Source organism: Rhinatrema bivittatum, chromosome 16, assembly GCF_901001135.1.
Source record: "Rhinatrema bivittatum chromosome 16, aRhiBiv1.1, whole genome shotgun sequence".
In the NCBI taxonomy this organism is placed as follows: domain Eukaryota; kingdom Metazoa; phylum Chordata; class Amphibia; order Gymnophiona; family Rhinatrematidae; genus Rhinatrema; species Rhinatrema bivittatum.
Genome location: NC_042630.1, coordinates 42,103,112 through 42,113,900, shown reverse-complemented (window position 1 = coordinate 42,113,900; position 10,789 = coordinate 42,103,112). Strand labels below are relative to the sequence as shown.

General features: G+C 44.8%; 1 protein-coding gene across 1 annotated transcript; it reads left to right on the top strand.

The window, feature by feature from the left end:
- Positions 1 to 217: 217 nt before the first annotated feature.
- Positions 218 to 4,015, top strand: LOC115077514 (olfactory receptor 2D3-like). The gene is made up of 3 exons (XM_029579806.1): positions 218 to 342; positions 3,103 to 3,505; positions 3,791 to 4,015. The coding sequence occupies exons 1-3, from the start codon at positions 218 to 220 to the stop codon at positions 4,013 to 4,015; spliced, it is 753 nt and encodes a 250-aa protein (XP_029435666.1).
- Positions 4,016 to 10,789: the final 6,774 nt, after the last annotated feature.

The following is a 10,789-nucleotide window of genomic DNA, read 5'->3' as shown; positions in this document are numbered from 1 at the left end:
GCTTTGAGAAATTCAGAGATATGATCAGGAGAGGTGAAAGGTTACCTAATATGGACAGAACACTAGCTAAGCCACAGGTATAAGGGTAAATATAAAATGCCGGCACGCGTAAAAATCGGAAAATATGTCTATGGCCATTTTGAAAGGACTGCAGAGTGCGGACACAAACGTATCTCCTGGTATGCGCGGAAGAGCTGGCTTAAAAAAAAAAAATGAAATGGGCTGGGCAGGGCCGTGGGCGGGCTGTGGGCTGACCAGGACAGCGCCATTAGGCACTGTCTCAGTGAAGTGCGTGCCAGCAGCCAACCAGCCTGTGCAAGTTGCTGCTGCTCGGGATAGCAGGTAAATAAGGGGAAAAAAAAACTAGTTAGAGGGTTTTTGAGGGTTGGGGAGGATAAGGGAAAAGGCAGGCAGGGTAGGTAGGGGGTTAAGGATGTTCCCTCCCAGTCTGCTCATTTATTGGAGTGGAATGGAGGGAACTGGGAAATGGCCCTATTGTTTCACCTTGTGCATGTAGCAACATCCCCTCCCTTTGTGCGTGTGAGTTGGCACTCGCGTGCAGGTGCCCGCGCTGATATAAAATCGGGTGTGCATGTGCGAGCGGGTAGCTAATCTAATGACATGCATTCATCATCAGTGTGTGCATGTTATAAAATTAGCACATCCAAAAAAGGGGCAGATTTGGGCAGGTCAGGGGGGCATTCCCGGGCAGGATCAACACTTAAACCTTGATTTTAAATCCGGTGAACACAGCGTGTTTTGGGCTGTTAGTTGCACATATTTACTACTAGAGATGCGCATCAGGTGCTGATCGTTTCCACTTTTGGATTCATATGGCCACGGGAAAATATCGTAGTCCTGTGGATCAGCATTTTTTTTTCGTCAAAAATTATTTTTCGAGTTAGCACGTGCTAACTCTCGTTTGCGCGCACTAACAAAAAGCAACAAAATGTAACGAAAACTAATGGGAGATAGTGCGTGCTAACTCCCATTAGCGCACACTAAGCCAAAAAACGATTTTTGACGAAATTTGGGTAAAGTGCAATCGTTTTATCGGTTTCCTGATCCATGACAATTTAGGAAATATCGTACAAATTTCCTAATCGTCAAAAAATGATTGCACATCCCTCTTTACTACTGATCCTGAACAGGTGTAAATCTAAAAAAGAACTCATTATAGGCAAAAATTGACTGGGTGAGGTGTCAGAGTAAATTGGGAGCAGTGCAGGCAGAAGAATCAGAGGCGTCTTGATGACCTACAAATAGACTGGGCAAACTGCTTAATTAAATGATAAAACTGGTCATTTCCTTCACACGCACATGTTTTAAAATGGGCTCACATGAGGGCGTACAATCTGACAATTCCTAAGAAAAGATATGCAAATAATGTTTCTTCACATAACCGCTTAAAATTAGGGGCACACATATGCATGCTAGGTGCATTTTAAATAGTATGAGCACACTTTCATGGATGATTTAACATTCCTGCGCTTGTGAGCTTGATCCAGCATATGTGGATATGTGTGCGTGTGCATGCTCGTTTTAAAGTTGTGTCATCCATATCTGGAGATTTTATTTACTGTTGAGTATAACACTAAAGTCAAGGAAGGAGGGATGGTCAGAGACTAAGTAGTGTAGGCAGAGGCAACTGGACAAACTGATTGAGCCATTGGTAGGGGTGTGCATTCGGTCCCTACGTATTGGCAATCCACAACGGATGTGCCAATATTCGTTGTATTCGTGGGGAAGCGAAACGTATCGTGATTCCCCATGAATACAACAAATTTTCGCCGAATTATTCGGCCGCCAATTTAAACAACCCCCCCACCCTCCTGATCCCCCCAAGACTTACCAAAACTCCCTGGTGGTCCAGCCGGGGGGGGGGGGGGGGGGTTCCAAGATCCATCCCCTGCACTCTCACACCCTTGGTATGTTTCAAAATGGCGCCGGTAGCCCCTGTGACATAGTAAGGGCAAGGCTATCGGTGCCATTTTGATTCCTGGCACTCAACGGCACGCGTGCAGGAGATCGCTCCCGGACCCCCACTGGACCCCCAGGGACTTTTGGCCAGCTTGGGGGGGCATCCCGACCCCCACAAGCCTTGCCAAAAGTCCAGCGGGGGTCCGGGAGCAACCTCCTGCACTCAGGCCGTATTGCCAGTATTCAAAGTGGCGCCGGCGCTACCTTCACCCTCACTATGTCACAGGGGCCGACGGTCGGCCTCTGTGACATAGTGAGGGTGAAGGCTAGCGCCGGCACCATTTTGAGTACTGACAGCCACTAGCCTTTGTCCTCACTATGTCACAGGGGCTGACCGTCGGCCCCTGTGACATAGTGAGGGCAAAGGTAGCGCCGGCACCATTTTGAATACTGGCAATACGGCCCGAGAGCAGGAGGTCATTCTGGACCCCCGCTGGACTTTTGGCAAGTCTTGTGGGGGTCAGGAGGCCCCCCAAGCTGGCCAAAAGTCCCTGGGGGTCCAGCGGGGGTCCGGGAGCGATCTCCTGCACTCGTGCCGTCGGGTGCCAGGAATCAAAATGGCGCCGATAGCCTTGCCCTTACTATGTCACAGGGGCTACCAGTGCCATTGGTCAGCCCCTGTCACATGGTAGGAGCAGAAGATGGCGCTGATGGCCATGTGACAGGGGCTGACCAATGGCACCGGTGGCCCCTGTGACATGGTAGGTCAAAGGCTATCGGCACCATTTTGAAACTGGTTCCGAGGGTGTGAGAGTGCAGGGGATGGTTCCCGGACCCCCTGCTGGACCACCAGGGAGTTTTGGTAAGTCTTGGGGGGTTCAGGAGGGTGGGGGGGTTGTAGTAAATTTAATTTTAGCTGGGTACCGAATAGGATTAGACGTATAACCGTATCGGTGTGCCATACAGATGTATGCAACTTATTTGCCCCCCGACAAATACATATCCCGAATGCAACGTATGTCGTCCCTCTGCACATCCCTAGCCATTGGTCTTTATCTGTTGATGTCCATTATGCTATTATGTTACTGTGGTTAATTGCTTTATCGATATTCCTTGCAGTTGAAATTCTCCAAGGCAGTTGCTCAGAGAAACCAGACTTTAGTGACTCAATTTGTCCTCCAGGGATTCTCACTCATCTTCACTGCTGCAGCTTTTCCTCTTTGCCCTCTTCTTGGTTATCTATGTTATGACTCTGCTGGGAAATACCATCGTCATCCTCATTGCAACAGTGGACACACAACTTCATACCCCCATGTATTTCTTCCTTAAGAACTTATCCTTCTTGGAAATCTGCTACATCTCTACCACAGTTCCGAAGATGTTGGTGAACTTTCTAGTGAAGGATCGAAGTCTGTCACTCATCAGTTGTGCAGTGCAAATGTATTTCTTTATCTTTCTGGGGACTACAGACAGTTTCCTGCTGGCAGTCATGGCATATGATCGGTATATTGCCATATGTAGCCCCCTGCATTATACTGTGATTATGAGGTGGAGGCTCTGCATTAAACTGGCAGCCACTTCATGGATAGCAGGCCTTCTGGTGGCGTCTGGGCAGAGTATTTTCATCTTCCGTTTACCATTTTCTGGTTCCAATGTAATTAACCATTTCTTTTGTGATTTACCACCGCTGCTGAAGCTGGCATGAGGGGACACTTATGGGAATGAAGTAAACATGATGCTGGCAGGAGTATTTGTGTTGCTAGTGCCCTGCCTGCTAATTTTGTTCTCTTATGTCCAAATCCTTGCTAACATCTTGCGCATACGTTCTGCGGTGGGGAGGCAGAAAGCTTTCTCCACCTGTGCTTCCCACCTGACCTCTGTCTCCTTGTTCTTTGGAACAGGCCTCTTCATGTACTTGCGTCCCAAATCAAGTCATTCTGCAGAGAGTGACAAAATTCTTTCCTTGCTGTATTGTGTAATAGCGCCCCTGCTGAACCCTGTGATCTACACCCTGAAGAATAAGGAAGTAAAGAGAGCACTGAGGAAGTCACTGGGTGGCAAAGAGAGTATCTGCATGAGACATACAAAAGGCTAGAAAGAAAAGCTTGTGAACTAATTTGGTAAACCCAGAAAATGTTAGTGGGTTTATGAGGTTAGCTTCATAAACTCATTTTGTTATCCAATGCGCATCTTTAGGAATCAGTGAGTCTGCATCAAATCTTTGTAAATTTGCTTAAATTTTCCCCAGATTTTCTGGATAAAATTTGACTTTAAGAATAAATGAAAACAATTTAGAAATTTACCTGATTCAAGTTTGACCTCAAAATGTTTACACATGTCTAGTCCCTACAGTATTTCCCCTCCAATGTCAAGGAATGGTAAAAGAATTTAAACTGCTTCATTGGTAGGAGGGCCACTTTTTTTGACTGAATGAACAGCTTCTGACTAAGGGGGTCATTCTCTAACGCTATCGCATGCGAAAAGGGACGTTTTGCACGCGAAAAGTCCTTTTTTCGCGTGCGATAGCTAGCTCGGGGCGGAGTCGGCCCCGAAAGAGGAGGAGTCGGAGCGGCACCGGGGCCAACGCTGCGGACACATCGCTGGTGGCGAAAGGTAAGATTCCTTATGGCCGCCAGTTTCGCGCGAAAGCCGGCAGCGATTGCACTGCCCCCCCGCCCCCCACTTTGCCCCCTCCCGCCCCCTGTTACCGCCGGATTCTCTAAGGTCACAGAGAATCCAGGCCTAAGTCAGATAGTTTATGGTTCTAATCCTTTCTGGGGACACATTTCTTCATCAGAAAAACAGTGCTGTCAGTGCACTGATGCAATCCTTGGTAATCGAGGAGATTAAAGCATTTTTTTTGTAGATCGTCAGGAAGGAAACATTGCAGGAATTTCATAGCAAAGTTTAGAATATACCATAGTTATCATCCTTTTATTCCTTCCTCCCACTTTACCCAGCAAAAATGTACATTTTCCATAGTAGCAGATATATCATTTTTCAAAAATGTATTGAAGACTGCTGAATGAAAAGAGAGGAAATGTACATCAGAAGAACACATTTTTTCGATGCAATATTTGGGCAATTGTCTTCTTAAAATTCCTAAAGATGCACAGGGTATTTATAGACTATTCAACAAACCAACAAAAAGGAAATTCTACATAGCAGTCCCCTACCCCATCCTATTTTCCCATGTTCAGCATCCAGAAATAAAGCAGTTTAGCTTATGGAGTTAAAATCAAGGAAGCATACTGCCTGAGATTGTCCAGATTCTGATTGATTATTATGACAGTTGCAATCATGTATAATAATACCTTAAAAATTAAAAGACCTGATAACTTATAGGGGTGGGAAGAAGAAAAATGATGGCTCAATTTTGTTTCATTTTTGAGGTTTTTCCCCAAAGAATGTGTTTTCTTTAATTTTTATTAAAAAAAACAAAACGATAAAACTATAAAGAAACACCCCCCCCCCCCCCCCCCCCCCCCCCCCCCCCCAAAAAAAAAGAAAAGAAATGGACCTCCCAACGCTTCCCTTCCCCACCACCCATCCCTCTCATCCAAAAAAAATGCTGGGGCAAGGATCCTCCTTGGCCCCACATCCAGTCTTGGAAGGATCCAACGATAAGGTCTAGGCCCAGTCCTTGTGTAGGACTAGGCCATGGTAGGCCAATTTGACCTTAGCCTAGGTCCCATGCAAGGCCTAGCCTAGTTCTGATGTCAGGGTCTTGGCCTAGGAGGGGGGCTGGTATGGAATCTTGGTCCAGAAACAGGCCCAATGCAGGAGTCCAGAATGGAGGCTGGGTCCCAATGCTGGGACCTTGGCCTGGACCAAGGCCTGATGCTGGGACTATAAATGGAGGTCGTTTCCAGGCTTGACACCTCAGCCTAGTCCAGGGACCAGTTTCCCATGCCAGGACCTTGGCATGGACTTAGACATGAAGCAGGGGCCTGACCTGCAGGCTGGGTTCAAATGCCTGGGCCTAAGCCTAGTCCAAGATAAACTGCATTATACCAAGATGGCAATCTCCACTGAAGACGAAGGCGCCAGATTTAATTAACTCCAGTGCATCCCCAGAAAAAGCAGTCATTTTCAAGAAGACAGAAGGAATAAACATACTGAGTCTAGATCTGGATCAGAGTCTAAGCCCTGGTGTTGGGATCCAATCTCCAGACTGGGCCCCAGTATCAGATCTGGACCTGGGACAGGACCAAGGTCCAGGCATTGCAACAAGGCCTCAGTCCTGGGTCCAGAATGAAGACCCAGCTTTGTGACCTGGCCTCCAGACTGGGACCCTGCACCAGGCCTGGGTCTGGTCTAAGGCTCTGGCATCCAGACTGAGCCTATGCATTGGACCTGGGCCCAGGCCATGGCCTAGGCCGAGTCACAGGCAACAGAACCTGGCCTATGGACCAGGCCTTTTCATTTGGCAAGAGACCGAGCAAAGCCCCAGCATCAGGTCCGTGCCTGGGCTGTGACATTGGATCCCCAACAGAGCAGGTAAGTGGAGACAATTATGGGGTCTCAGCTGAGGCTCCTCTATCAGGTTCAGGACTTGGTTGAGAGCCCAGCATTGTACTCAGGCCTAGGCTGCGCTCTTGTGTCAGGCTACAGGCTATGCCTAGCGGAGGTCCTGTCCTCTGGCCTAGGCCCATGAAATGGCCCCAGTACCAGTGTAACACACGGGCATAGGTCAAGGCCCCTGCTTTGGCCTATTCCCTAGGTGAATCCCCAGACTAAGGCCTGGGCCTAGTCTTGATGGATAACTTTTTTTATTTTTGGTTTTCAAAACAAAATTTTGTCTCATTTCCTATTTCATTTCTCTTGAATGGCCACCTCTATTGCCTTTTCTTTCTATCATTATCCCATGACACTCCCCTTTATTGGTTTCTTGATTAGTACCAATTACAATCTCTAAGTTGTCTTCAATAAAAGTACATTCAAACTTGAAACTTCAATTCACTCACATAATGTTGAATTTTAAAAGCCTGGAGTGTGCAATAATTAGGGGATGCATGAATAAGTCTGGTTTGTGCATGCTGAGTGATTTTAAAAGCCGCCCAGATATGTGCAAATCTCCTGCAGCACGCTTATCTCCAAAGTTTTCAAAAAAGGGTGAGGCACAAGCATGGTTTGTGAGGGACATAGGTGTTTGGAGCCTGAATCAGAGATGTGCGCTTAAATACTTATGTGCCTGGGAGCGGCCCCAGAACCCTTGCCATGTAAGTTAAATTTGCTAAAGAGCAGGAGTAAGTTATAAAATAAAGAAAAATAGGCAGATCTGTGGGGTTTAGTTTAAATTCTTTTTATTAATCATTGAAAGTTAATAAAGATAATTAACCAACATACAAGTTTTTGTGTTACATAGTTGTGCATTGCTATCATATAACTAACTAACAATGATTCTAGTGCAATCCTATATAGCTCCACAGAAATCCATTGTCGCCCATGAGCAGTGGTTCTGCAGCTGCATTTCCCCCCTCCCACCACCCTCCCCTAAATTGCAGGATCCTGAAGAGAAAACTAAAAGAGAACCTTACAAATGCCACAATTTTGCATTGTTAAATTTGTCACAGAAAAGTCAAGGGTAAAAACAAAACTAATCAGAGGGTAAGTCATTGATAATTAAATTTCGAGCCATTGGGGACAGAGACTAAATATATATTTCCCCAACGTTTCGTAAAGTTCCTTTTCTTTTTAAACCATTCAATTTTCTCTGTGTATTTATCCATAATATAAGTGTGATGAAGAAAATTATGAAACTGTGTTATCGTTGGTGGGACTTGGGAAATACATTTTTGCAACACACATTTTTTGGCAAGTAAAATCGCTAGCCTACACCACCACTGGACATATTTGCTAGAAAAGTTAATACCCCTAGTATCATCCCAGAGAAACACCTTAGTACTGCAAGCGAAAGAAGTCCCACACATTTTAAGCAAATGTTTGTGAACATAGTTCCAGAGCAAATACATTGTCAGGACCAAAACTGGTGCCCAAGTGTACCTCAAGGTCACCGCATTTAAGGCATTGCCCACTTCCATGGCTTCACATCTTGCTAGCTTGAGCAGAAGCTACATAGAATCTGTGCAAGAATTTGAATTGAATCTCCTTAGGAGGAATAGGTATGGAGAGAAACAATGCACGTGTGAAACGTCCCTTATAATAAGCAAGAACTAAGTTGGTTCCCAAATCTTTATTCCAACTATCCACCGTGATATCCCATCGGATATCACGGTGGATACCACAAAACTAATCTGTGATGAGTGGGGTCATCCATGTCCAGAAAATCTGATAGGATTTCCCAAGCATGATTGTGGGGATCTGGCAGAGTGTACATAGTGATGTAATTGCAAGTAAGCGTAGAAATGCTGAGGTGGGAGACCATAGGTTTCTTGTAGGGTGTGAAAAGTTTGTACAACATTAAAGTCATCTACCACATGAACTATTGCCTTGATGCCCTTAGCGTACCAGTCCATGAATATCTTATTTTGCATACTAGGTGAGAAATCTTTTTTCCCTAAAATGGGTAACCTGTCTGGGAAACTGCAACCTCCGGCATGTTCCGCTAGAATAGGTTGTATTAATATACTGTGGCGAAGATGAAAGGAGAGTATTTGAGGTGTTTTATGTAAGATATATGAGAGCCTCAATAGTTTGATTTGAAAATGTATGATCACCAAGGAAGTATAATAATGAGTATCCATAATCCAGTCAGCTGCATACCACAGCTGGCAAGCCACATTGTATACTTTAAAGTTGGCTAAGCCCCAGCCCCCATATTTCTTAGGATAATGAAGCTAAGTCAGAACTATTTTTTTTTTACCTTTCCACAAAAAGTGTCTCACCTGAACATCCATTACATTGGGAGTAACTGCATCACGTATAGCCACTGGGGAAGAACCATCATTTGGTAAAGTGCTATCCAGGTTGAGTGGTAAGTCTTGCCAAAGCTGTAATTTGGCATTGGTTTTATGTAGAATGGCTCTATGGTTTAGAGACTACACTAAAGCTGGGATATGAGGGATTAAAACTCCCAGGTGTCTTATGAAGTGTGGATCTCAGGGAATTGGAAAATCTGCTGGAATCTATGTATGTAATTTGGGCATGGTTAACAACACCTCAGATTTCTCCAGGTTCAATTTCCAACCTACCTACTTGCTCGTAATGAGATAATTCCTGCATTAGAGCTTCCCAGGATGGTTGTGGGGAACTTAGATGGATGGTGGAGATCATCAGCAAAGGGCATTAGCTTATGCTGTTCTGGCTAACCTGGTCATGGGGAAATTCCCTGAATGTGATTGTTTCTCTTAATATAGTTTAATAAGGGCTCTAACGTAAGAATAAAAATCAATGGGGACAATGGGCAGCCCTGATGGGTTCACCGGTGAAGGTCAAAGGGCATGGATAGGGAACCATCCTGAGGCTTTAGCATTATGGCTTTAGCACTGTGATATAGTGCATGCAGTGATACAGTGCTTGACAATAATAACCAGTGACACCCAAGGAATCCATTATTGCATACATGAAAGACCAACTAACCCGGTCGAATGCTTTTTCAACATCGAAGTTGATCAGCATGGAAGATATGTTTTGCCAATTTCAAATTTCCAATGATTTCCAACTCGCTAAACGATGCCCAATAATACCGTTGAATATTTTTTTTTAATGTTTTTTATAACGTTAAGTACTCTAGTTTAAAGATATCTTCAAGATAATTAATCATGAAATAAATTTTTAAGAGAGAAGGGTCTTTGGGTGATCAAGCTGCATAGTCCTTTCATACTGAAGTGATATCCATGGGCATAAAACTTCGCAGGAATGAAACCCAACCTTCTGCAAAGTCCATACAAAAAGGCACTCTGATAATGCCTAGTTATAAAGAAAATTCCATGACCCAAGCAATCCACCATAGATAATACCATGTATCAACAAGTAGGGTATCTACATAAAGAAAAGTCATTCTCCTGGCTGTGAATCCAAAATATTTACAAATTGCATCGCAGCCTCTATAGAGTCATAGATGCGAGTTCATTTTGCCATGTTACCTTCAACCTGGCTGGATATTGTAGCATGAATGTGACTTTATGGTGTATCAGCTTTGCACAAATCAGGATAAAAGCTTTGTGCTGTGCTACCATCAAACCTGAATAATCTTGAAAGATTAATATCGTATCGTACTCTAGCGAGTGCATTTTTTGATAGTCTAGCAGTATGTCCATTTTGTGGGCCGAGTTAAAAGATTTTGCTATCACTAGTCTTGGCCTGGTCCGGCCCGCTTGCTTTTGACCCAAGCGATAGGTCCTCTCCAAACCCAGCATGCATGTTTTGTAGGAAGGTGCAGCACCCGCGGAAGCCAAGTTTCCAACAATTCTGCCAGATCTACCTCTCTGATGTTCTCCGGAACCTGATGAATCTGAGATTTCCTCTACGAGATCTGTTCTTTGGATCATCTATTTTATGTGCTTATTTCTCTGTCTCTGATTTGTGCTGCAACTTTGGCCTCTAGCTGAGTAACATGGTCTTCTGTCTTCATTATCCTTGATTCAGCTTCAGTCAGCCCGAGTGTTAAACCTGGTAATAATTGGCTCATCTCATCAAACTTCTGATACAGCTTGTTGAATTTAACATCCAATGCCAACACCACTGCCTCCACCATTTTGGTCACTTTCCCACCTCGCTGTTCCAAGGATGGGGGTTTGCTAGCTGCCCATGCCATCTTAAGCTTTGTTTGGCAAAACTTATCTGGGCCACGCCTCTGGGGTTTCACTGCCATCCACTCTAGCTTGTTAGCTTCACACAATGAGAGGTCTGCAATTTTCAGCAGTGGGTCTCTGCCCCAAATATGGGTTCAGGGGAAAAAAAGGAA

Coding starts and splice junctions, on each gene's coding strand:
- LOC115077514 (XM_029579806.1), top strand. CDS start 218: ATGGGCTGGGCAGGGCCGTGGGCGGGCTGTGGGCTGACCAGGACAGCG. Junction 343..3,102: donor GCTGCTGCTCGGGATAGCAG/GTAAATAAGGGG, acceptor TTTGTCCTCCAG/GGATTCTCACTCATCTTCAC. Junction 3,506..3,790: donor AACTGGCAGCCACTTCATGG/ATAGCAGGCCTT, acceptor TGTGCTTCCCAC/CTGACCTCTGTCTCCTTGTT.